We start from the raw sequence: 27826 nt of genomic DNA on the forward strand, positions 1-27826 counted from the left end.
TTTATGAAAAATAGTTTATGTTCCTGAATGGGAGAAGAAAAATTAAACCAAAGCAAAATATTTTATTTCAAACCAATATTTTAATATTTTCCTTATTTTCTAGTTTTACTTATGTTGAACACCAACAAAAATATACGTTAAAGTACTCTTAATTTTTATACAGAGCTGTGCATTCTGTTTAATCCTCTGCCTATTCGGTTATACCAGGTGTGTTTTTCAGAGTTATCCAGTTTGTGCATATTTAAGGAGACAGTTTGGTGTAGAGTTGATAGTATCCAGTCTCTTCCAACGAAGGTCTTACAAAGGGACATCTCAAAAATATTCCTTAGCATTGAGGTGACAGTGTTATATAACCTAACAATTGACACAGCTTATAATAACTGTGATAATAAAAAGTGTGAGATTTTATATAAACACTCACTATGCATTTCTATAGAGGTTTTATAATCAGGTAATAATAGTTAAAAAGAAAAGCATGTGCTACAGCTTGAAAAAAGCTGTTTATGAATAGCATCTGTTGGGTTGGTAATAAACACTTAGTGAAGGCTTTATTATAAGGAGTTTTAAACATAAAGACAGTAAGGCTCTAAGGCATGAGAATTTGAATAAGATTATATCAAACCATACTTCAACATTATTAGAAATATTACAGTAATACCCAAGTTTTTAAAGACAGAATAAGGATAATATAACATACTCTTTATATAACCGTACTTGTCAATTTTCTTTTTCTAATAGCAAATGAAAGAGCACAAAGTTTGTTAAGTCAAGCATTCCATTTACAGTACAGTTCTTTTTTAAATGCACTTGATAACAAAGTGTTAAATACTGAATGTTTTATTTTTTGTTACTAAGAAAGAACATTCAAGCATGAGATTTATGCAAAATCATTTATATGTAAAAGGAAACTGCAACAGATACTTATTTCCTTTAATCCTGTTGTAGTTTTTGCAAAATTCTGTTGAAATTTTTTGTCGTACAGTAAGTCAGTGGACTTACCACATGGGAATAGACTTTTTGCTTATGTGCATAATACCACCATTTTAAATAGAGTTCAAGTATTCCAAATGTAACAATTTTTGAATTTTACATTAAATGGATATCACTAACTACTAATTATTACTTTCTGAAGTTCCCAAGCTGAACACTCATTCTGCTCAAAACACAACGAAATGTTGCAGGTTGTACTTCCCAATACTTCACTGGGTTGTTGAATAAACTTATTGCACTGTATAAAGACTTCTTCATCTTTGGCACTGCTGGGCAGAAGTCATTCACTCCCACTTTCGTAATTGAATTAGAATGAAGGAAGATTATCTGTTGTAGTGGGAAAAGAGTGGATTAAAAATACATGATAAATGTAAAAAGAAGATATTCTGCTTATAGTCAGCATTTGTTCATGGGTTTGTCTCTTTATTTTACACTGATTTGAATACATTTTGCTTAAAGTATATGTGCCTGTTTATGCCTGTTAAATACTTATTACAAGGACGCAGGCTCCTGTGTTATATACAAAAGTGCTCTATGTGTGAAGTGTGGCGTAGCACTCATGCCAGTGCCCAGGGCACACTGCCTGGTCAGCACATGCCACTCTCCTCTGTCTCTGTCTCTCTCTGTCTCTGTTTCTCTGTCTCTATACACAAACACGCACACACACACACGCACACACATATAGGTGTGTGCGTGTGTGTGTGTGTATGGTTACTTCAGTGCCATATTTACAATAATGTGTTTTAAAAGTATTAGAAATGAGCAGAAGAATGAAATTTAATGCTCTAAGAATGACTTTCAATATGAATGTGAAGAATTTTTAGCCAGCATTTTCTGTGATCAAAGGGAGAAGTGTAGAGCTGCTTTTTTGTAAATTTTATAGAAAAATATGTCTATCGACATCTTAAATATGTATCTGTAATACAACATCAATAGTTGAATTTTTATTTGCTCCAATGGATAAAATACAATTTTATAGGCTGTGTATGTGTCTTATTAAATTATTACTCAGAAAGAATGGACAATATAGGACCTTCCCTTCATTCCCTTTAATAGCCCTTTAAATTTCTTCCTTGGATTTTTTTGGCAACTGAGATTTCTGGGAAGTAAAAACAATCTACTTAATTAACAGTGTTTCGGCATATTAGGAAGAAGGAGCCTTTTGCTGGCAAGGCTAAGATACCAGTTCTAGCTGTTGTTACCTCTAGATTTTGCCTTGGTGAGATTGATCTGAGCCAGTCATGACAACTGCAGGCACTGCTAAAACCTCTAGTTTTCTGTTGGAGTCCCTGCCGCCCTCTATTAATCTTGGAGATTTTGTGACAGATGCATTATATGGTTTCCTGGCAGCCCAGCAGCAGTGCAAGATGTAGTTTACCACAGCATTGACCTAATTGAGAATGGGGAACAGTGCTGGACATGAGTGTGTTTGCTTTGTGGACATCCGTTGAATTGTATCCTTATGACTATGTGTTATAATTCTGTTCATTTTTTAAAATGCTAGCAATAGTATGGATAGATTTAAGACACCCAGAAGCTGGGATCAGCGTTGTGGAGTAAAGTACTCAAAGACTGGACAGCTTGAGGGAGGAAAGACTCTGGTCATGCTCACTGGTTAAATAAACATTTAAACGCAGCGTTTGAAAAAATCAAAGCAAAAGTCATAATCTTGAAATGAGCATCTGCCTATATAGCACATCCATTTTGATGGCTTCTGTTTCACAGGCTTCTATTTGTGTAGTGAACAAAACTTGTTTAAAGAAAAATTAGAAAGAAATCTAGAAGCAAATGGCTCAAGGCCCAGTTTTGTTCTCAATGTGTTTTTCCTTGGAAGATGAGGAATTGTATATCAAGGAAAGCACATGAGAAAAATGGACTAACGTGACATGAGATTCTTAATTTGAGGTCCACAAATGGGAATCAGGAGGATCTGTGAAACTCCTAAAATTATGTGAAAATATGGTCTCATTTTTGTTCTTGGGAGTATCTAAAGCTTTATCAGATTTTCCAACAATTCTGTGGCCCCTCCCAGCTAGTCAAGAGTTGCCAGATTAGAAGGAAAAGTTTTCTAGTAATGAAGAACAAGAAATGTGCACCCTTAATGCTCCAAATACTGACTTTTGACTATATATTCTGGCCTGAGATTTTAAAAAGCATGCACACTTCTAATGTGGCACCACATTGATAGTGAAAATACCTGGGACTTCATCCACATGCTCTGCCTTTGTGAAATGTTTCCAGAATGAAAGGTTATATAATTTTACTTGATTTCCTCCTGACCAGTCCTGCCTTTACATAGCCACTGCCACCCCAGAAACCTGAAATTAGCTGTGTCCGTACCTTCACCACAATGGCCTTAGCAGTTTCAGTAGAAGAAACAGAGGGATGGAAATGGGTACCTGAGCATTTTAGCTGATATCTCAATAGAAACTGGTATTCTAACCCTCTCCTTGGCATAAAACACCTCGGCCAACCTGGAGGGTCTTTAGGGTGTGGATTACCATTGCTACTTGATTGGTCTTTGCTCCAGATACTAATATGTTTCATAAAAACAAAGAAAAGTACTAATATCTGCAAAACACAAGTAGAATATTTTACCTGGAGGTATTTCAACTCTTGTAATCCTGAAGGGATTTTTTTCAGTTTATTGTTTTCCAAGTGTATTTCTCTCACACGTGGTATGTTAGCAAGACTTCCATTTTCGATATCTGTGATTCTGTTGTTTCCTAGACCCAGCCTAAAAATGACATAAAATGCATCAGCTCTTGAGCAGATGGTATGATACACTTAGCTGCAAACACCACAACTGAGTTAGAAATATTTGTATATATGTTCAGAGAAAGGTATTTCATGGTTTCCTTTAATAACCTATTTCAGGATGTAACAGCCCTCTCCTCCACTGTCAGAAAATTTTCTGTCTAACCTATATGCAACAAAAGGGACATTTGGAAAGTGTCCTTTTCTCATTCCACTTGCTGTCCCTCTTCCATTACTGAGACAGAATGATAGCAGTTCCTTCTAGTTTTCCCTTAATTTTATGTCCCTGTACACATTCTCCAAGAAGTTTCATTAATATCTTCATCATATGGACTACCACTTCCAAGTTAGGATTTGGGGGATGTTTACCTTTGCAGATCTTTGTATCGTTTAAAATCCTCTAGTTCCACGGTTGAAATTTTATTATAGTCTAAATGTAGCTCCAGTAAAGTTGAAGGTAGTTCTAGCGATAAGAAAAGACATATGTATGTTAGATCAGGTTAAGACCAAGCCCTATTGATTATTTGTTTACTTGTTAAGTTTCACATTATAGGCTTAGGCAGTTTTGGGGGAATCTGCTTTTTTTTAAACTTTTTATTATGGAAAATTTCAAACATATACAAAAATAGAAACTAGTATTATGAGACACCATGCTGTTGCCCATCTTCAACAGTTATCTCCATTTTTCCAATCTTGTTTCATCTACGCCAATAGTTATTTATTATTGATTTGTTTATTGACTTGTTTTTATTTATTCATTTATTTTTTGCTGGAGTACTTAAAATCAAATTTCACACACATAATGTCATTTCACCTGTAGAGACTTCACTAGACATCTCTAACCCATAAGGTCATCTTTTTTTCCCCTTACATAACCATCATGTTAGTATCACATCTAACAAAATTAGCAACAATTCTTTAATCATCTAATATTCCTTTCCCTAATGATCTCAAATGTATTGTTTTACAGTTGACTTGTTCAGGTCAGGATCCAAATAAAGTTTACAGGATATATTTGGGTCTTATATCTCTTTAAATCTCTTCTTCTATTACTCTTTCCTTTTTCTCCTCTTCTATTGATTCGTTTCAGATATTAATTTGCTTGAGATACTCCTTTGTAGATTGGGCTGTTGGCCTCCACATAATATAGTTTATCATGGTTTCTAGCCCCCTTATTTCTTATGACCTGTAGTTAGATATAGAGACCAGATTAGATTCAGCAAATCACTCTTTCATCTGACAGTCTTTGCACTCATTTATTGATTACTGCTACCTAGATTTATTATTTCATTCAGAATGGGAAAAGTGATTTTCTGATTTTGTCATTCGTTATTCATTTATTAGGTGAGATTGTTCTCTAAAGAATTTTTTTTCATTAATTATTTACTTTATAATACAGTTTTTATAGAAAAAGCAGCATAAATGCTTGATTTTTTTTCAAGTAATGAATTAGTGCAATGCCCAGAGGTGACCAATGAATTTTTTTTATATCATTATGAACATATGGATTTTTTCCCTGTTTGATATGTTTGATCCACTGCAGTATTTATTCTTTTCAATTAGTAGTAGTTTCTGCATAAATTAAGGGAAGCATCTTCAGTGCCACCTGGCACATGGCAGGTACCTTGTGAATGTTTGCACCTTCTCTTCTCACACCTTCATATTCTGACCCCAGCCCTCCCCAGATTAACTGAAGCTGGAATGAAAGAGATTAACCAGAAAATTCAGTCAGATCTCATTTTATTAATCCTACACATAAGATATTATTTTTCAGTCAAAAGTTCTTGTTAGCTAGCTAGGAAATGCATTCGTTTTTCAACTCTTGCTAAAACATTTCCTTATTTTATTAGTAGTAAAGACTGTTGAAGGTAAGTTCTATCTTCAAAGACCTTAAACACTAATTGAGCAAGTCTATCATGTATACAAAAATTACTAGAAAAATATTTTAGAGTGTGCCAGTCTATTCTAGAATATGCTGTAGCAAGTCAAAGATGAGAGATCTCTGTGCATGTTGAGTCAGGAAAACTTCTTGGAAGAGGGTTTGTAGAATTTAAGGGGACTGTCCTCTCATATGAATTTGGGTAGTTCAGTGACTGCCAACAAATATAGTATACTTTCATACAGATATTTCTATACCTACTCTATCTTCAAACAGGTCTCTCCTCCCCTCAACACAATACTATTATGTAACAGAATTTTCCAGATGAATAGGAAGGAAAACAGTTTCACTCTTCTTATGTTAACTTGTCAGGTCTGGTAAGAACCCTCTGGACCTCGGCCTAATTCATTCTGTCACAATGGGTAGTGATGATTGAATTATAACATTTGGGCAGTCAGCCTTAACATTTGAGCAAATAAGTCATAAAAACAAAAAACTGGCATTCGAATGTCATAAGGATCTTAAAGCAGTAGTTATGTAAATTTGGAGATTTGAAATTTAAATTTCTAAAAACATAAAATGTTCCTTTAGACTTTGGAAGAATCTTGAGAATTTCACGAGGAGTTAAAACTTCATTTTTAAGATACACTTTGAAACTTGAAGAGAATTACTCTCAGGATGTTTTGTGGTATAAGAAAGCTGCTGATGTAAATATAAAGAGCGATGATAACTGCAGGACCTCAGAGCCACAGCTCTGGGGTGGCGCCCTACTCTTCTGCTCCAGTATATCCTCTTATCCTCTCTGCCTCTACTCTGTCCTGTCCTCTTCCTCTCCCCCCTCACTCTATGTCAGCTTCCAGCTTATGAAAGGGATTTTATTTAACTTGTTAGGTACATATGTATTTTTGTTGTTCTAAAGATTAGAAGGTAAATATAATATTTTATGTTTCTTGTAGAAAAACAGCCATCTCCTTGAAACCTAAATTAAGGTTGTTTTTAATTGTGTAGTTTTGAATTAAACTGATTTTTTCTATACTAAAAGAAATTGTCTTTCTACTTTTACTTTAGATGATTTTCCTCCTAAATGAAACATTAATAATAGCAGCTTTCCTTAATTAATAACAGCAGCTTTGCTGGGTCTTTTAAATTATCAGCATGTATTTGTTTTGTTAATCTTCTGGATCATCTGAGTAGTAGAAAAGGGGTTATGGTAAAATAGAAGAAAACAGGTTATTGCTGCTTTTACTGTGGATACTGAAAGACAGGGCTGTTTGAAAGGAAAATGTGTTATTAATCATAGGGGTTATTTCTGATCCAGGTGTTAGCATAGAAGAGAGAACTTGTCAGGGAGGAGGAAGGTGTGACCTTGAGCATGGGTTTGGAGAAAGGCAAATCCAATCTAGTTAATCATCAGGCTGGGAGCTTAGAAGTAATGCATTAGAAAACTGGTCCAGTAGCAAACTTAAGCCTTTTACTTTGAGGCACCAGCTTCAGCTCATATGATAAAGAGCACGGTGCTCATTCTGTTATTGGTTATGTCAGGAGAGAGCGTTTACTATGTGCCCAACATTGTCTTCAGACCTTTCTGTGCATCAGCCCATTAATCTACACAGCACCCCTGTGTAAAAAAATGAGGTATAGAGTGCCTTGCCCAGAGTATACACCTATCCCTGCCAGAGCCAGCGTCTGCGCCAATCCCTCCTCACAAGCCCCACCCTGAACCACTGCTGCAAGGCTGGGAGAAAGGTCTCTGGCCCTGTGCTTCTTCCTCTGCTTTCTTCTCTACAGAATTCTCACCTCTAACAGACACTTCAGAGAATGACAAGTATAGATGAGTAAATGTTAGGAAAGAGACAGAAAATAAAAAGTTCTTTGCTTCTTAATATTTGTTCGTACTGGGAAAAAAAGATTCTGGTTTCATACTGTCAAAAAAAGAAAAAAGAATTACATATGGCTCTTGATGTGTACATGAGAAAACACTAACTTTCATACTACACTGACCAGATATACTGGTAAAAAGGATTCTAATTGCAGTGTGGTTTTGACAGTGTGTACACTTTACAACCTTACATTTAATGGTCATTTTAAAATGACAATTCAATAAATACTGTATAAATACAAACCTTTAGGAATTGAGGTCAGTTTTGCTTCTGCAATTCTGATATGAAACACTGTTACCCCTTCAAATGCCCCTGGTTCAATCCCATTGTTATCAAGAGGGTTTGCACTCATTTCTGTGGGGGGAAATTATATAATTTAGCATACATATGTTGTATGTGAAGGAAACTCACAATACAGAGATGCACGTCCCAAGAAAATTCTAAGAAGTGTGAGCATTATCGTTCACTCTCCTTCACTCAGTATATCTGTTTCTGTGTCTATCTACTCTCCTTTCTGTCAGTCTCAGAAAAAGACTGCTTTGTATTACATAGGCTGGAATATATAATAGCTTTACTATTTTGCTTTGAATTACTAAGTCAGTAACTTACTTATCACTCTTTTCCAACCGTGATCATAATCAAGGTTTCGTTATAGTAATGTAACATAGGAAAAAAGACCATCCTTCGTATAATTTAAAACCTTTGTGTTTTCCACTGTACATTTATTTATTTGTCACCTAAACTTTTAAAATTGTAAGTCAATTAGAAATTACTTGATTAACAGAAATATAACTGAGGAATGCCAGAAAGTGAAGCTATTTGGTTAAGTGCCAGGCACTTGGTTGAAATAAATGAGTAAATAAATGAATGAGAATATTGGTTAGGGATTTTGAATGGATATAGTAGGGGAAGATGGCATGGTTATACCATGGGTGTTAGAAGTAAAATGGTGTGTAGAATGGAAGTATACAGCAAAAACACCTTAGATGAATAATCTTCAAATCAGATAATGAAAAGTTAGATGTGCATTCCAAATAATATCTGAATTAATGTTGTAGGTTGTACTTGAGTAGTTTTTACAATACATTAAAAATGATACCATTAAATTAAATAAGAATAACAGATTTTAACCAATTAAGTGCAGTCAGAAAACAGAAACCACACTAAGGGATTCTTGAGAGTGCAGAGTGCATGTGTATTTATATTGTAAAAGGTGTATTTCTTTAAGTGCTATAAATTTTGTTTGATACTTTCATTGATTTATGAATGGCTTATCTAGGTACAGCTTACTAGATTCAAAAAATTAATTTTGGAAATTATCAGTCCTAAAGTTGTTAATGATGATAAAGATCTCTACATCTGCATATTGCTTATAATTTTAAAATGTTCCATTTATTTGCAAAAACTTACCTAGCACATGTAAAGAATTCATTCCTTTGAATGTCTCCTTTTGTATTTTCTTAACTTTATTGTCATGAATTCTGAGTTCTGCTAACGATTTGGGAAGATTAAGTGGTATTTCACTTAGTTGATTGTGGGACAGATATAGCCTTCTCAACTTCTTTGTGGTTTGAAAGGCTTTGGGGTGAATCTTTGTTAGTTTGTTGTTGTTCAGAATCAAAGCCTAGATAAAGCATAAAAAGTTACACCATATCAGGAAGTGGATATGATTTACCAGTATATTCTACAGTGATTAGTCACTCATAGAAATCAATGCAAATTATGTCATTCATATACTTTATTAACAATGTAAATAATTCTCCAGCCCAATCTAAGCTTAAAAAAAGAAAAATTTACTACTGAGTTGGAACAGTGCAAAGCTTTAACGATTGGTTTCACACCTTTGGTTTGTCTTTGAGTAGGTGACACGTGTTTAAGGCTCCCCTCTCCCATTTCTCTTCATGGAAGTGATGGATAGTATTATCTTTATCTTATCTTTTTTTAAAATTTATTTATTTATTTGGCTGCATTGGGTCTTTGTTGCTGCGCGGGGGCTCTTCGTAGTTGCAGCAAGTGGGAGCTACTCTTCGTTGTGGCGCATGGGCCTCCCATTGTGGTGGCCTCTCTTGTTGTGGAGCACGGGCTCTAGAGCACAGGCTTCAGTAGTTGTGGCTCGCGGCCTCCAGAGCGCAGGCTCAGTAGCTGTGGCGCACAGGCTTAGTTGCTCCGTGGCATGTGGGATCTTCCCGGACCAGGGCTCGAACCCATGTCCCCCTGCATTGGCAGGCGGATTCTTAACCACTGCACCACCAGGGAAGCCCTCTTTATCTTATCTTAAAAGCTATTCACTCTACAAAATTAACTTCAGTACACAACAAGTACATTTTTGCATGATTTTATCTACTCTTAAAACCTCACCTCTGTCTTGTTTACTAATGTTTACCATTTTCCCCAGAATAGAGGCCTGTAAGAATAAACTCTTACAAAGTGCCCTCAGCATTCTGGCATATTTTAGACAATGGGGAAATGGTAGTAGTTTGTGGAGAGTGACTCAACCTCTTCTCAGTTCTGTGACTGTTTCTCAGTGCAACGTGGCAGCACTCTTCAGAGAAGACACAACCCCAGAGAGTGAAAGCTTAATGCAGCCTGAATCTTTGTTCCCCACAGCCAAGCCCTTTGTGACATGTTGAGGGTTCTGACTGCAGCCATCTTGAGCTGCTGGGGTGCGGAACTTCAGAACCAAAACTGGGAAAATCCTTGGTAGCCAGGGCTTGCCACTCACCTAGTAACTATTTTCAAAATGTGCCAGATTTTGCAGAAACAATTTTCAATGTTTCACAAGGGCAATGGCATTCCTAGGACTTTTTATTCCTCTCTGCTAATCTGGATCCTCTCATTCTTTCAGGGAGCAGCTCTAGATTATTTCCTTTTATGATTTTTGTCCCTGGTTCCATTCTACAACAACCTTCCCATTGTTTCCAGAATCACTTAATATACGCCTTTCTGGTATTATTCACATTGTTGCTGTTTCACAGAAGAAATACAAATACTTCTGCAGTTAAACTCCCTTTACTTATCATGTTTACTGGTTTCACCATAGGCCCTTAGTGTCTCCTTTTTCTTACCTTCCTTTCAGATACATCACTACTTTTAACAATTTCAACTGAGATAGGTTAAGCCTAGAAGAATTTAAAATACATCTTGTTACCACTGGTAAAATATACTCCTTTCTGTGTGTGCCGCACACCCCATGTCTGTGACAGTGTGGAATCAGGCTCTCCCTCAAACCCAATTTCAAATAGAATTAGAAATTTTACCTGCTAAAATCTAGAGGCTCAAAATGCTAAATAGAAAAATAAGAATCTTTTAAATCTTAGAAAATTAAAATATTAATGAGTATAGTAAGGAAAAGTTCTTTTTCATCTTTTGAGATCTAGAAAAAAAAGCCATACAAGTATATTTAGTCAATTATGTTATATTGCACGTGCTGCTGTTAGAGCTTTGTGGGTTTGGGTACTGCTTTTCTTACATTGTACACTAATGAGTTCCTGAAAATAATCAGTTTTATTATTTTAGTGTATAATGACTATGATTACCTAAATAGAACCTAAATAGATCATAAGGACCACTTATTTGAATTCTTAGCCCGCTGCCTTTCCACCTGGCTGTTATTCAGTAAACATCAGTTGAATTAAATTTTATTAATTGAATTAAATCTATAATTTTTCATTAACTAGACCACTTCTGAATAACAGGGATTTTGTCACTCATCATACACAGAAAAGTAAGACTTGTTTACACAAATACAAGCAATCATTTTAGCAGTGACAGAGATTTTCACTTAAATATTTGCATGTATTCTTACATAAAGTGAGATGAGTCCTTTAAAATCATTTTCTTTGATTTCCATAATTTTATTGTTTTGAAGGTCAACCATTCGGGTATCAAATGGAATATTGCTTGGGACAGAGGACAAACCTGAGAAATAAACAAACACGTTGCATATATGTTATATGCTAAAGATGATATTGCTGATATGATAGAAATGTGCTTTTTTTAAAATTCATGGTTACCATTAAGTAATAGATGACTCAACATGTAACAGATGACAAAAACATTGTTCTTTGGAAAGGCCTAAAGATCTTATCAAGTAACTTTATTTTTACAAGGTGTCTAGCTGGTCCTAGCTATCACCGTTCAGTCTGCTGCAAGGTGACATTAAATGGAGCTAAGCTGGGGGGTTCTAATATGACTACGAGGAGGAGATCTACAGCTGAGGCACAGCTTCTGCTGATGCACTTTTAACTAAAGAATATTAACATTCTTTGCAGATTTTCAGGCATTTGTAGTGCTAAATTGGAGCCTGTGGGTTTTGATCATTTTAAGAAGCATCAACATGTAAAAAGTTGTGCTTAGAAAATAGATAAATTATTTTCGTGTACACTCTCAAAGACTTTACTACCCATTTCCTTTAATAATGAGCTCCTCTAATTAGTCGTAAATTATTTGATTTACGAAAACTTATTCATCCATAACATATAATTAACATCTAGGTGTGTAGTATACCTTTACTGAATTTATCACCCACACAGCCTTAGCTCTTTTCGAGCTGTGTACTCTAGTAATAGCTTTCTTTTCTCTCATCTCAGCAGCTGCATCTTCCTTTTTGTGTAGGTACTCAGTAAATGTTAATTACATTATTTAAAGACTTAAGTGTGTTTTTCCTCTCTTAAAGAAGCAGAAAATTGCCAGGAGCTGTATGTGGCGCATTTCTTCCTTACTTTCCTTGCTTTCCCTAAATGGCTGAGCATGTGCACCTCTGATTGTTGTCAGACATTCCATATGGTATTTATGCTTGACGAGCATGGGGCTTTCTTGGTTTTCCCCAACATTTTATTTTTGAAATGTTCAAACATACAGAAAAGTTTAAACAATTTTACAGTGAAAATTCATATTCCTTTTTCTCCCATCAACATTTTACTATACTGTACTTGCTGTCCATCCATCAATTTATCTTTTTTATGTATTTTAAAGTGAGTTTTAGATATTACTACACTTTTAGTGGAGGCATCCTTACTCCTAAAGAGTAGTATTATATTTAATAGGCCCAAATTGAAGAATCCAATATTGAAATACTGTGAATATCAACATTTCACTTGACAACCCTCAATTCTTTGCCCTTTATACTTTAAAACTGAGAATTCTTTTAAGAAGTTTGACATAGATGGAAAGGGGGGAAAGGGGGTAACTTGATGTGTTACCAAGGTAACAGCAGTTTTGTTAGGAGATTACTTTGGTTTTAGAAAATGAAGTGGAAGTTCTTATAGGAAGGTAGAGGTTCTGCAGACAGGATCTAGTAACATAAACTTTGACAAACCTTCCCCTACCCTACCCCTGATGAATTTGGAAGCTCTGAAAAAAATTTCATTTCCTGAGGGAAGAAGATTGTTAAGTGTCCTTTTCATCTTCAGTTGTCATGGGGGACCACTATATGCTGCTAACAGTGCTGTGTCATTTTAAAGGTATGTGTCATACTATTACAGATATTCTTGGGTGAATTTTATTAGATTTTTTTCAAAGCTAAATATTCAAGAGACCATGTAAGTAAAACACTATTTGCAACCAACTGTCTGTCATGAGGCAGTTTGGTTTTTCTCAGTTCTTTGAAGACAGTCACATACTGGAGCAGAGCTATGCAGTGTTTCCTTCAAGGTCTTTAAGTTGAAGTAGAAGACTTTGTGCTGGAGTGAACATGAAGGCCATCACTCAAGGATGGTGTGTGCTAAAGGTGAACATCTCCTTAGTCAAAGTTTTACCCAGAACAAACCCAGTTTACATCCAGCAGTATCAAAGTAGATATATACATTTTTATCCTGATCTTTGTTTAGCAAAGTGTTTTCTCAGGCTTCAACTCTACAAATTGATAGTGAAGTTTTTTCCTGCCTGGGATGCAGCTTAAAAACGACAGTACCAAAAGAAAAAAAAAAAAGACCTTCCGATACTCCCTAATCTAACCTTTTCTCACACCAGGGTCTGTTTCAGCTTCTACATTTCTCCTTCCTGCCGCTCTTCCCACAGTCATTCTTGCCTGTGCTTCCAGACCAGCAGACGTTGTTTGCATCTTGTCATCTCTTTCTCACAAGAATGTCAAAGGTAAAGCTTAAAACCCATTTTTTCCTGGCCTGTATATTCCATTAAGACTTTACGAGCGATTCTAGCTCATAATAATATCCTCGTTTGGGGATGTTTTTTGTTCACCTTTCTCATTATGTCCCATAATAACATTTTTTTTTTTTTTTTTTTTTTTTTGCGGTATGCGGGCCTCTCACTGTTGTGGCCTCTCATGTCGCGGAGCACAGGCTCTGGACGCGCAGGCTCAGTGGCCATGGCTCACGGGCCCAGCCGCTCCGCGGCATCTTCCTGGACCGGGGCACGAACCCGTGTGCCCTGCATCGGCAGGCGGATTCTCAACCACTGCGCCACCAGGGAAGCCCAGTAACACATTTTTTTAAAGTCTCTGGAGTTCACTGTAACAAGCTTTGACTATTGCCACGAATGCTGTGGCAGTAGGAAATGAATCTAAAGCTTTCAGAGGCACTGTCTGCTCATATGCGCTCTGGAAGTGGCCTTAAGGGGCCTCCAGGTCCAGAATGGGAGGTGTGTGCCATACTTTGGGTTTCCCACAGTGGGTCAGGTCTGAGCCATCTCCTCTTTTACAAATAGCTGAGTACAACAATTGTTGATGTGCATTCCTGTTACACCTCTCCCTGAGTATGCCCTTCTATTTGAGAGCACCTTCATTAGAAGTATTAAAAGAATAAAATAGCAGAGAATTACACATTTTTAAGAGACTTTAGAAAGTGGTTTTTAGTTCAGCCATTTATTTTCTAGATAGTTTTAAACCCAAAACATTCAAAACAAATAGAGTATTGTCTTTAAAATGTCTAGATTAGAGATTTCACAAACTCTATAACCTATTTATTGTTCTGGATGGGCAACTTATTTTGTTATGGTAAAATTTTGCTAGGAAGCACAGTTTCAACCAGCTGACACTCTATAAGATGAAACCACAGTGACATCCGTTCTCTCTAAAGGAAATTAAAATGTAATACTGATTCAAATTTGGGAAGAGAAGGAAATGTTCTGTATATGAAATTTCCATTGTTTTCCTCTGATTTTCTGGATTTTAAAAATAAGTTTGGATGTACTTTGGGGTTTGTTATACTTTTCAAAAATTTAAGTGAAAAATTCCTTTACAATCAGCTGATTTTTGAAATTTCAGTGAGGTCTTTCCCTATCCTTTAAATTTTGTCAAAACGACATTATTCTACAAAACAAGTTGACATGTGTCCTTACCTAGATCAGAACAGTGTACAACTCTCGAGTAGCACTGGCATCCAAACGGACATGTTGGAAACAGATCGAATGGGAAGAAGGGGTTAATTGGCTCTCTTGTTGGGAAAAGAGAGTTGTTAGCATCACTGTCACCTTCGTCTTCCATGTCCTTCAGCATCATATTCTTCAGTGTCAGGTACGAAGGGTGAAATAAAGGTTTGGCAGAGCACAAAGTCAAGAACACTAGGAGCACATACTCCTTCATGTCGTCCTGTGTAGGAGACCGGTCTAGAACTAAGTAGACATTGAGGATTAAGTTAAAGTTTAAATAAATACAGTTCCTGCTGCTGTACATTTCTCAGACCTGGCAAGAGTACAATGAAATGGCATTCTAATTTATTACCAGTGTGAGAGTAAGTTTATTAAAAGTTTTGGGAAAGCAGTTCAGCAATATGCATTGGAAGCTTTATAAATATCTTTATTTTTCATCTAGCAGTTCTACTTTTGGCATCTAGTCTCAGGAAACAATTCTAATGTGCATAAAGGTGTTCATCAGAGAATCATATATAATAGCAAAAAAATTAAAGATAATACTAATGGTTAAAGAGAAATAGTAAAATAAAACAGGGTATATTTATTCCATGAAATACTTTGGAACCCACAAAATGTTTGCAAAGATATTTAAAAATATGAAAAACTGTTTTTTGAAATAAAAGAAAATATAAAAAATCTATACATAGTATACTTACAAACACATACACACACGAAACCTGGCACAAATATACCTAATTGATGATAATATCTGGATGGTAGAGTCATGAATTACTTGTGTCTTTTTTTTTCTTTAATTTCTATACTGAGCAATAAGAACTACATTTATACTTAGGAAACTAATAAATGCTTTTAAAAACAAAAACATATTCTCATACCTGACTGTTTACTCCTAAAATCCTTCCATTGCCTTAATATCTATGTCACTTTTAAAGTAAAATCCTTCATATCCCCTTAGTACATCTGGAAGTTTTCTTTTAACTTCTCTCCCACCATCCTCCCCAGCCTCACTCTCAGAGTTGGTTACTTTTTCCACAGTGTTATTGGATTTCTTCCTTTCAATCTGTTCCATTATCTAATACCTGATCCAAAGCATCTTTGGTCCAGGCTATTCTTTTTTACTGATCTTTCCACTGAGTTCCTTTTGTTTAGTTTTTTTGCAGGGGGAAGGCATGGGGTGCTTTCAGTTGTAGTTTTTAAAGCCCACACAAAACTGGAATGTACGAATTAGAACCTTCTGAGAATAGATTTGTTGTCATCTGATGGCGGATATTCCTACAGGTATGTTTACATATCATGGTTTCTTAACCATCAACTGTGAAACATACATTCTTTGTAATTTTCAAAAATTAAAAGCATTATGATATCATCTAAAACAGACTTATGCCTGTCTTCCCTTTGGGGCATGCAGTTAGCTTCACATAATGCCCATTGGTGAGTCTGTATCCTGGCAGGAGGGAGTCCACGCCCAGCCAGATCATCCAACAGTGTAGCTGTCCTGCTATGCCTGAGCACCAGATAGCACCTTAGCCACAGAGGGCTTCTAGAGTCAGTCAGAATTGGTCCAGCCTCAGGAAGACCTGGCCCTCCAAATCCTTGAATTATGCCAGCTTCTTACAGTTTTCTAGAACCCAGAAATCAGCTTTAATATCTCTCCACAGCCTTGCTTTTTTTTGGACTTAAGAATCAGAAATGAATTAACTAACTTAATTAAAATATTCATTTATATATCTTTTAATCATCAGAGAAAGGTTTTTTAAAAAACCCTACTGTCATCAGTGACTAACCTGATAACTAACATTATTTAACTCTTAGAAATCTATATGGCAACAAGTACATTTTGCCCACTGGGCGGCTGGACATGACCAGCCTTATCAGGTTTCCCTATGAGAACTCACACTCAATTGTGCTAGGAAAGGGGAGATTACAGGACACAGAACAGAAAAGATTTTTATATTTTTATAATCTTATTCTGAATCCCACTTCAGAACCAGTTCTGTCCTTCCATCTCTACACTGCCTGTGGAATTGTCAATTCAGTTTATTCTAGATACGTCTCTCACATTAACCAGGAGGCCTGAGAGGTGCAAAGAGCGTCAGTGCCTTCCCCAAGGCCACATAACCAAATTGAAGTGGAAATTGAGTTAGAGCTCACGTGTCCCAACCCATTCTTTGCATCTTCTGCTGCAACCCACACAGGAGCACTCTCCTTTATCTTCTTTTATCTAGTGGCCTCTATCATCTCCTCCTTTCCAGCCAGTCCACATGTTGCTGTCCTGTGTACATCTGTACATAAAGGAGTGCACTCACAGCTTTCGGAGGGTGGAAATGGGAGTGGTTGTGTGCTCAGATTTGTATGGTGCAGAGAGAGATTGTGCTGGCAACTCAAGGGCCAGCAGCTTCTGTCAGCCGGCCCTGGGGACAGGCAGGTTACTATTCCAGTCACCCTGGAATCCTGGCACAGGCACCTGGTTTTGGTCAACTAGGCTTCATTTCCAGCATCACTTTGGCACATCATTTCTGCTTCTTAGCTGCCTGCCTAACTATGCTCCATTACGTTTCTTGACCGTAGGCTTCTTTGTGGTTCCTGGCTCCTTAATGCTTGGTGCCCTGCCTTGCCTTGACTTCCACAATTCTCATTCTTGAGCTAATTTAGCTCTTGGTCCTTAGCAAAACCAAAGATTGTCTCTGGTACCAATTTATTCTTTAAGATTGTTCTGCATCGCAGCTCTATCTTCTAGGTCCATAGCTGCCCTGACCTTATTTGACCTTGGTAGAGAAGTTAGTGAATTAAATGTCGTTTGAGGTCATGTCTCTGGCTTTCTTTGAGGTTGCTGGAGTTTTTCATTGGGCATTTATCAAGTACCCACTGTGTACCAGGCACAGGGTTAGGATACATAATCCATGAAGTAGAACATGTTTGGATGTTCAATGGACATGCTTCTCCCTATCCACTTCTCCCACGCTTCCTTGCTCAAAACACAACCACAGCTCCTAATCCGCTACTCTCAGGTAAGTGTGGGATTGTTGTAAAAGTTAATACTTGAATGTCAGGTATGCTAATAGGAAAACTAAAAAATAAATGCTCAAGTTAGTAAATAGAACTAAACTGTGGGTGGTCAGTGCTGGCTGTGTACACTCTGGCTCTAACATTTTGGAATAATCTCCAGATGTGTGGTCCCCAAACTCTGAAAATAAAATTCTTCACCATAAGTTTGTGTACTCCTCATAAATTGTGTACTCCTCATAAATCTCAGTTTACTATTTGAGACCAATAGAAATAAAGACATCTATAAAATATACATACATGAAAAAAAGGTTGAAATAGAATACACAAACCTAATAAGAGGGGTAGTGGGCTTATGAGTGAAGGATTATTTTCTTGTCTATGGTGCATATTTTTAAAATTATTATTTTGCTTTTTAAATATTTTAAATAGCAATCTGCAAGAAAATGGTCTTTACTCTGGTCCTCCATATACTTTTGCCTTTTCTTACCACTTCTAGAAACATTAGACAGTACAATTAAAGGTTTTCCATACACTGTCCCCTCAAAATTCAACCAACAGTGCCTACCTTCAAAATAGTCTGGAGCCACAATTTCTTGAGGGCTAGCACTATTTACTCTGGTCCATGGGAGATAAAAGAGTTTTAATAAAAAGTTATTTTTGAGTTGGTTGGTTGTTTGAGTTTCATTATTTTTGTAGAAACTTAGAGATAAATAGGCTGTAGCTTCCCCGTCTAGACCAGAAAAATCTATGTAATGCATAATATACCAGAAATATAGACCTAAGAAAATGGTAAAACTTTAAAATATATATATAACAAGAGGAATATGTTAGAGATCCAAAGTGGGAGGCCAGGACGCAATGCCTTGGCTTTCCCTGTAGCCTGGCAGCAGGGCCAGGGACTTGCCTTCACTCCTGCAAACCCCATTTCCTGCTGCAGTCATGTTGCCCTATGATGTAGGAGAGCCCTGGAGCGGGGTGCAGGCTGGGATGAGGGGGAGCAGAGCAGTTGTGACAGACTTAGAGGGACACTGGTATGAGGAGCAGAGCTGGGAGGAGACACAGAAGATCAGTGCTCAGGTGAAAGAGAGGAAGAAAGCCAAGCATGAGGGAGAGGACTTATTTCTCTTACATGTTCCCTCCAAAAGGGCTGCTGGTCAGCCTACCTGTGGGGTCAGGAGGAACATCAGCCAGTGTCCCTCCCTTCCTCTCTCTTCTTTCTTACACTGATAAGCTACATGAGTTCCTCCCTGCCTAGATAAGATTGTGACTCTGGCCTGCTATGTTAGGCAGTGGCTTGTCTATGGTAGTTGGCAAGCTTTCCAGTTGCTGGCTGGTGGGGGCAGCCACCAGTCATGCCCTTCTGGACCCTTCCCTGGTGAGTGAGAGAGGAGACATGTGGAAGCAGGAAATGTCATTTAGTTGAAACTCCCTCCCAGTGTTGAAGTTTCCTCCAGAACATTGTAGACCAGATGGTGTGTCTGCTCTCTGATTGCATGACTCCAGTGAGAGGACTCAGGGAGCACACCTCCTCAAGAGGCATCCAGTTCCACTGCTGTCCATCTGTGGTTGACAGGAAATTCTTTATATTGAGACCAAAAATGCCTTCTGTCACATTCTTCTCTCTGTGCTACTTGTTTTCTGTTAGTTATATGAAATTAACCTGATCTTTTTGCATTCTCTTATCCTGTTTACTTGAAAAGAGAAGTTAGGAGAACCTTGATTCCATGAGGAATTAACCATTTATTCCCTTCATTTGAGATGGCAAAGCCTTGATTAAAAAAACAAGTGATTATAGACCCCAAACCTTGCCCTATTCTAGTTAAGCAATTTTTTATCAGTAGAAAAATATTGGAATGTCCAAGAGGGAACACTAAATAACAATGTTTTTTCCCCATTATTCAGAGAGTGTAGAGAATATTGTTTCTCATTTAAATGATGACTCTTAGTTGTTTGTTTTATTTTTAAATCTTGTGTTTATTAATATGGCTCAAGCTCTTATTTGTTTAGTTTTGGCAGTATTTAGATTGTTATTTTTAAAACCTTTAAAAATGTTTATGTCTTGTTCTCAAGAAAGCTCAGTATTTCCCTGATATAGACGTTTTGACAGAGTTTCTTACTCATGGAAAACTTTGAAATTTGGTTTCAAATTTCTCTTACTCTGAATAATATTTGAAATATTATTTCAGTGCTACTGCTGTTATTACTAAGCCATGGCACATTAGAGCCAGGAGAGGCCTTTGAGACTTTGCTACCATGCCCTCTTTTATAGCAGAAGAAGCCGAAGCTGGCCTCCTCACTGCTGCATTGTCCACCCTTCTGCTTGGCCTCCTCTAAATGGGTCTTATTCCCACAGTGACTTCCAGACAGTAACCAGACTCTCCTCAGAGAGGATGGGGTGAGAGGCTTGGCCACGTTCTTAGGACTGGAAATGTAGCTTGAGAAGTGTCTTTCTGAATTTACATAAGCTCCTATTTTCTGTTTAAATGTTCCACAAACTGGAATGGAAAATTTGTCTAAGTGAAATGGTATTTCCTCTCAGACACTATCATTAGGAAAATAAGTCACTGTACTTTGAAATCCTATGCTTAAAGTTCTGCTTGGCTGAAATTCCTCTCGATTCACAAGTACCAATAATAGTTTTCAGTATATAAATGTGATATAACATGCTCCGTGTATTCACAGAAGGAATCCAGACTAAATTCTGGTGTAGTCAAGGCACAGCCTTGTAAATGGACAAGTAAGTTAAACTTTGGAAACTTATTCACAGTACCTTTTTGTCATGGAAACTGATACTTTTAAAGCCTATGATTTCCTTAAAGAGATACTTAACTTTACCTTGAAAGTATAAATAGCAGCTGATTGAAGAACTTGCTGGCTGCTTTTCCTTTTATATGTTTTATCCTTCATCAGTTTTTCAATGCATCTAGCAACCTAGCTACTGTCTTTAAAAACAAAAAACTCCTACCTCTTCATTTTTCTATTGTTTCCTATGCTTCCTTAAAACTTGTGCTTGTAAAGTTAATCTCTTGTCTCAAACCTCAGATCAGATATCTGAATATTCTTTTTTAATTAAGTAGCTGTAACAGAAGACTGCATATCCTCAATTCTTTCCACCACTACCCTATATGGCTAAATACTAAAAACATCAAGATGCTTTTACACGTGTGTGGGCTTATGATTTTTTTTTTAAACAACTCGGTTCTTGGTGGGATTTTTTAATTCTTTATTTTTAGAGAGATATATACCCCCTCAGATTCTTTGTGACTTAATCCTATATACCATGTGGCTACTGTTTATGGCTGCCACACCTCCAAATAGGTTAACAAGAAAGAATGCTGTGCTGTATTAGATTATGAGGGAGTAGAATATCAAATACATTGTTTAATTTGTTAAAATCTAATATTAAATAAAAAGAGGGAGTAGAATATCAAATACATTGTTTAATTTGTTAAAATCTAATATTAAATTAAAAATTTACTTTGGGAGGGGACAAAGGAAATCTTTGTTTTACACTCCAACTGGATTTTGTGAAAAGAAGTTTCTAATCTTTCACATTGAATATAGGGCTAATTAAACTATTGCTGATACATATTCTTTCTTAGAGTTATATGGATCTCCATTTTAACTGTCCAGTGTCATTTCATTACATAAGAATAAGGAATACATTTATCAAGGCAAAATATGAATATTCAAATATGTAAGTAAAAACATTTGAATAACTCGTATATTTTTAAAATACCTTAGAAAATATCATAGTTTCACATTTTGAAAAAATCTTTTACTGTTTTCACTTAATGTATTTGTAATATCCCCAAACTTTCTTATCATTCATTATTAAGGTAATGTTATTTTCTTAAAAGAACATGTTCACAAGATATTTGCTTAAATGATTTTAAAAATCAATCCTGTTAACTTATATGGTAAAGTATAATGACAGGTTATCATTTAGCCATTTTAAAAAGTCGCAATTATGTTGAAAGTAAATCCATTATATGTAAAACATAAAAGCTAGAGTAATTTTAGATATGTATTTAAGTGCTATTTTTTAAGAAATTATACAGATAAACTTTAAACTATATTATATAATTTACAAGCATTTATGTTAATAACATTAATGTCCTCTTAGTATTGACTAAAACAATTGTACACTAGTACATGAAAAAAAGACATGAAAACATACCTTGTAAGAAGAGAGTAAGTTCTCCTGAAAGTAGAATTTTCCACCATGTACTACTTATCTATAACGTAAGTGTTCTCAGCTACTATTTAAGAAGAAAATATGAGAAGGTATTACATTTAAAAGAAAAACAGCCTTCTGCAGAGCCTGGTGTGGCTGCACCCTGGGTGACACTGGAATAAGCTGCTTCCACAGATTAGCCCATGTTAGTACTGAGAAGCGAGATTAAAACTTGTTACTGCTCATATGTTTTCCATCACTGTTTGTATCGTAGCCAAGACTTCTAGCTAAACTCTAGACGTCTACTGGAAGATTCTGAAGAAAAAAAAGAGAGAGTTTAATAATTCATGGCAACTGGCCATTGAAAGTGCAGTCAAAGCCATTCAAGAAATACCTGATTTGAAAAAAATATGAAATTCTTAAATGAATGAATACTTATAAGTTACAAATTTAAAAATCACTCACTCTATATAGACTAACAAAATATTTATCAGTTTTAGGAAGGAATACTGAAAGAGTACATTATTGAAATGTAAACCCAATCTCCAGATGTACCTAAGAAAGGAGCCATGCTGTTAATTTTCTTCTGATGACTGAAGCTGTTACATCAAGCATACGTCTCAAGAATTTCTTTAAAAGCTTTTGGCCCTGCCACAGGCATGTCAGGGGAACTGCAGACCAGGCCCTATATAATGCTTCTGGCCCCAGCCTATATGCTGTGATACAGACATTGATGCAAGGATACAGGTGAAGCCTGCTTGGACCTTCACTTTTCAAGAGAATATCACCTATGACCACATAGCATTTAGGGAGGACATGGGAGCAGGAAGACAACATTCACAATTAGGCCTGAGAGAATGCCCAATTCCCACATCAATTAAGACATTATCCTTCAAGAGGACATTTTTCTAAGTCTGGGTACCTAAGTACTAGGTAACGCCAAACTAGCATCTTCATGACGTGCAGATTTGGGGGCCAGCCTGTTTGCAAAGCGTGTTTCCAGTAGTTTAGCAGAGTCTGGTCTCTCCTGACACAAAGAATCTGACTGTCGTTTGTTCCTGATTCCCAGAGAAATGGCACATGTTGAAGCAAGCCATAGAAAAAGTACTGTGCCTCCAATGTGCAGGACACCCAGCCCCCACTTAAATAAAATATACTTCTGTGGCCCTCACATCAGACAGTCCCGTATGCTGGCCTCTGCAGAGCTTTAGGCCTGCCCTGGGTGCAGCACCTGAGGTTTGGCAGGCCTTCTGTTTGGTTATAATGCTCATGTTCCCATTTATTCAGTTATGTTTAGTTCGAAACATTTGTCTGTTACCTTGATGAATTGGGACATCGTGAGTGTTGAACTGGATTTTATTAACCTGAGCTCCATCAAAGCAGTGGCCATAAATGAGAAGCTCCTTGGGCAGAAATCTGTGTCCTTCACAGTGTTTTGTTTTGTTTTTTTAACTTTTAACTGAAGTATACATTACAAAAAAATAAACATTGTAATGGTACAGCTCAATTAATTTTCACAAACACCTAATCAAGAAATCCCAGCACTCCTGGACCCTTCAGAATCACTCTGTCTTCAGAGGAGGCTGCTGTCTGACTTCAAAAACCATAGCTTTCTGAACTTTATATATACAGTGCATTCTCTTCTGAGTCTGGCTTTCTTCATTCAACGTTATGTTTTAGAGATCCATCCAGGTCATTGTGGTTAGCAATAGTTTGTTCATTCTCATTATAAGCATACCTTCTTGTATTGCACTTCACTTTATTGCATTTCATAGATGCTGTGTTTTTTGACAAACTGAAGGTTTGTGGCAACCCTGTGTCGAGCAAATCTATTGGTGCCATTTTTCCAACAGCATTTGCTCACTTCATGTCTCTGTGTCACATTTTGGTAATTTGCAATATTTCAAACTTTTCCTTTGTTATTATATTTGTTATGGTGATCTATGATCAGTGGTCTTTGATATTACTACTACAACTTGCAGAAGGCTCAGACGATGGTTAGCATTTTTTAGCAATAAAATCTTTTAAATTAAGTTTTGTTCTTTTTTTCTAAGACAGAATGATACTGCACACTTAATAGATCACAGTATAGTGCACTGGGAAACCCATAAGTTCGTGTAACTTACTTTATTGAAATATTTACTTTATCACAGTGGTCTGGAACAAAACCTGCAATATCTCCAAGGTATACCCATATTATATAACATTCTTCTGTATGAATATGCCAGAAATTATATATTTTATATGTATATTCACATATATATATATATTCATTCAACTGGGTTAATTTCCATTTGGAGTGTAGCTATGAACTTTTAAGCATTCCTTGATCTGTCATTTGAGGCTCATGTGTATGTGTTTCTGTCAGGTAGAATTGCTCTATATTTAAAAATTGTGGGGCTTCCCTTGTGGCTCAGTGGTTAAGAATCTGCCTGCCAATGCAGGGGACAGGGGTTCAAGCCCTGGTCCGGGAAGATCCCACATGCTGTGGAGCAACTGAACCCATGCGCCACAACTACTGAGCCTGTGCTCTAGAGCCCGTGAGCCACAACTGCTGAGCCCGCATGCTGCAACTACTAAAGCCCACGCGCCTAGAGTCTGTGCTCTGCAATGAGAGAAGGCACTGCAATGAGAAGCCCGTGCACCGCAGTGAAGAGTAGCCCCCACTTGCTGCAACTAGAGAAAGCCCACACGCAGCAATGAAGACCCAACGCAGCCAAAAAAATAAATAAAATAAATATTTTTAAAAAATTATGGGGCCTCCCTGGTGGCGCAGTGGTTGAGAGTCCGCCTGCCGATGCAGGGGACACGGGTTCGTGCCCTGGTCTGGGAGGGTCCCACATGCCGCGGAGCGGCTGGGCCCGTGAACCATGGCCGCTGAGCCTGCGTGTCCGGAGCCTGTGCTTCGCAACGGGAGAGGCCAAAACAGTGAGAGGCCCGCGTACCGCAAAAAAAAAAAAAAAAAATATGAAGTTTCAACTTCTCTTGATAAGTAAAGCCTTGCCACTGGGTGGCTCCTGTTTTTGCATGGCAACACTTGGCTGGGGCTGAGTGGCAGCGCCTCCTCTCAGTGGGATGTGTGCCTCCCACTCTCTACCTTTGCCTGTGCTCACACAGTGTTCCTCTCCCACATCATTCTACCAGCCTCTCCTCACCTCTCAGTCATGGCATCTGCCCCGCGACCACCCGTCTAGGCAGGGTTCTGCCACCTTGTCTAGAGAGCTGGGAGGCACTTCCTGTGAGATTGTTTTTCTAAAGATGTGTTGCAGCCTCTCTCCTCTCCTCACTTGTGAGCCCTGAGCTTATCTTCCTCCAGCATGTTGTTGTGCTCTTTAGTCAGAAGGCTTAGGGAAAGAAATGGGCCCTGGAGTATAATGCCAAGATGCAGGTGGTCTTTCTGGCTTATTCACCCTATTCTGCTGACATTGTGACTAGAGGTACAGCCCAGGGCCCAAAACCCCTCCCACAGTCTTGGAGCTGCAGGTGGGAAGCTTTACCTCACAACTGCAGAGATAGCCCAGCGTGCACAAACACACCATTTGGATATAAACTGGAGTTTTTTCTCCACACCTTTGCGGGTTGTCATTCCAGACACATCAGTGTACCTCCTCTTCCTTAGAGTATTGTGAGGAAAAAATCTTCCTTTTTTGGTTCCTATAAGGGTCCTATGAAGGGGACCTAATTCTTTTCTACATGTTTGTTTTCTATTGTTTGGCTTTTGCTTCATTGGGCCTTGGTCTAAATACTGGAGAATTAGTGTTACTATATCAAACAGTGTCTTTGGGAATCATGAATAATCTGCACTAAGTTAATAATCTGCACTAATAAACTGCAATAAGTTTCAAAATTAGAAAAGTAATATTCGCTCTACTGACATTTTATGAACAGAAACATTGATTGCATAAAAGGAACATCAACACAAATTTCTTGCATGGCCCAGTATATTCCAATCATGATGAAAATAAAAATAAATTGCTTAAGCCACGCTTGCATATAATTTTTAAGACCCTTTCCTGACCTTCTGCTAATGTAGAAATGGAGAACAGTGGTCAAAGCCCAAACAAATGAGAACTGGAAAGGACCTTAGAAATCATCTCATGCAAATTAAAACTCCAGTGGGTGAGGAGTAGGGGTGACTGTGGTCGCATGAGACACCTTCCCGAGCTCAAGTATCACTAGGACGATTGAGTTTTATGATGTTTGTCAGCTGGTATCTGGTGCTTCCTCCCCTGTTTACCTTAACCTTCTGAGTACATTGGAATGGATTGTGTACTAGTCTCTCATAGTAGAAATTACAAGGAAAATTTTGTCCATCCGTTTATTCAAAGAACGGTGTTAAGTGCCATGAAGAAAAGCAAAATGGGATGGGGGATTGTCAGGGAAACCCTGAGGGAATGAGGGGATGTGCCTTCCAAATACCTAGTTCAAGAATGTTCTAGACCATCAAATCCTAGGATGTAAATAATGTATGCTCTTTATGCATAACAGAGGTTGTATATAGTAGGCATTCACAAAAACTTCTGAAAGAAGTGAATTCATGGGTTTGATATGATTTTATGGGTTGTTTTGAATGTTCAAGCATCCTTCATGGTGGACTAGGCTCTGTGGTTTATAATGAGAATTGACTTTATACAGTAGATCATGACCCATGGGCAGTATTCAGCCCACAGATATGGTTTGTTTGGAGCATATGGTATTTTTAAAAACCAGGAAATTTTATATCAAAGTCTAAATTTACCATATCTTAAAAACTCAGTTTGACAAAACAGGCCCTGAATTCCTGTGCAGTTCCAGCAATTGGCTGAGCTCATGGCAGCAACCTTCTTCAAATGGGCTTCTGGTTCCTGGTTCTCAGTTCCCATTCTTCTATACCCTGTGCTGGTAAGGACTTGCTTCTGCAACTTGCAGGCTGAGCTCCTGTCATCATCCTGTTGGATGTTTTGCTCTGAAGATGAATTAATGCCATAAATTGTCATTTAAAATGGATTGAGTTGAATTTATAATAAAAATGTAGGTATCAAATATTTTTAAGTAATGCCTCAAAGGCCAGTTTGCTTTCAGGAATGGGTGCAAGTAATGGTTTTGTTTTAAATAAATTTCCAGGCTCTTTTAACTGAGAAGACCTAAAAGCAGGGAGCGCATCTAACTTCCAGATCTGTGTTTCTAAGGGCCGTTTTTCATTAGAAGGAGCAAGGCCCCTGAGAAAAATGTCAAGTAATAGATCAGGGCCAGGGAATCTGTAAAGTGTGCCTGCAACATTTCATCATACCAGCAGGCACAAAAGCACTCAGAGATTACTGAGGACTGTGAACAGAACATAGAAGCTAGGTGAAGGCATAGTTTGAATACCTCAAATAAGAATGGCAATGGATTATAGCACATCAAATGCAAAATCCTTTTTATAACAGAGGGAAGAGGGCCAAAAGGATCATAGCTTTTTCTGTAGAGGAATGCTAACTAATGAGTACAGAAGGAATCACAGAGTTAGAAAATCACCACTGTGAAACCTCCAACATAGTCACTGACTTAGGCAAAGATGGGAGCTAAAACCACTAAGTGAAAGGTTATTGGATGGCAAGATATTCACACAGACCTAAAGTCTTACCTTGCAGGATATTTCTTAATTACAAGGAGATGAAGACACTACCTTAACCAATGTCTCAGCATCACCAATAACACGCCAGCCCGACATTTTGTGCCTCCTGATATGATACAAAAGGAAGTACATGACATCACCTATGTGGGATTCTTGGCGAAAACGTTTCACCTAAATCTAATCGTAAGGAAACAATCAGACGAATACATATT

The 27826-nt window shown here is 37.4% G+C and overlaps 2 protein-coding genes across 3 annotated transcripts in view; one reads left to right on the forward strand and one right to left on the reverse strand.

Moving 5' to 3' along the window:
• The window catches only part of CENPP (centromere protein P), a 230689-nt gene that overhangs the window by 104674 nt on the left and 98189 nt on the right, over positions 1–27826 (forward strand). The window lies entirely within an intron of this gene.
• Positions 61–15404, reverse strand: ASPN (asporin). 2 transcript variants are annotated; one of them, XM_029201724.1, is made up of 7 exons: positions 14803–15404; positions 11312–11424; positions 8917–9130; positions 7750–7860; positions 4117–4210; positions 3589–3727; positions 61–1317 (listed from the first exon to the last, which is right to left on the reverse strand). In XM_029201724.1, the coding sequence occupies exons 1-7, from the start codon at positions 15134–15136 to the stop codon at positions 1120–1122; spliced, it is 1203 nt and encodes a 400-aa protein (XP_029057557.1). In that variant the 5' UTR covers positions 15137–15404; the 3' UTR covers positions 61–1119. The 2 variants fall into 2 exon arrangements, with proteins under 2 accessions (XP_029057557.1, XP_029057556.1); XM_029201723.1 differs by lacking the exons at positions 3589–3727; positions 4117–4210 and having other exon boundaries at positions 1143–1317.

The sequence above is a fragment of the Monodon monoceros genome, unplaced genomic scaffold, assembly GCF_005190385.1.
Source record: "Monodon monoceros isolate NGI ecotype Baffin Bay Population unplaced genomic scaffold, NGI_Narwhal_1 Super_Scaffold_5, whole genome shotgun sequence".
In the NCBI taxonomy this organism is placed as follows: domain Eukaryota; kingdom Metazoa; phylum Chordata; class Mammalia; order Artiodactyla; family Monodontidae; genus Monodon; species Monodon monoceros.

Coding starts and splice junctions, on each gene's coding strand:
- ASPN (XM_029201724.1), bottom strand. CDS start 15,136: ATGTACAGCAGCAGGAACTGTATTTATTTAAACTTTAACTTAATCCTC. Junction 9,131..11,311: donor AAGGACTCATCTCACTTTAT/GTAAGAATACAT, acceptor TGCTTTATCTAG/GCTTTGATTCTGAACAACAA. Junction 7,861..8,916: donor GAATTCTTTACATGTGCTAG/GTAAGTTTTTGC, acceptor TTCCCCCCACAG/AAATGAGTGCAAACCCTCTT.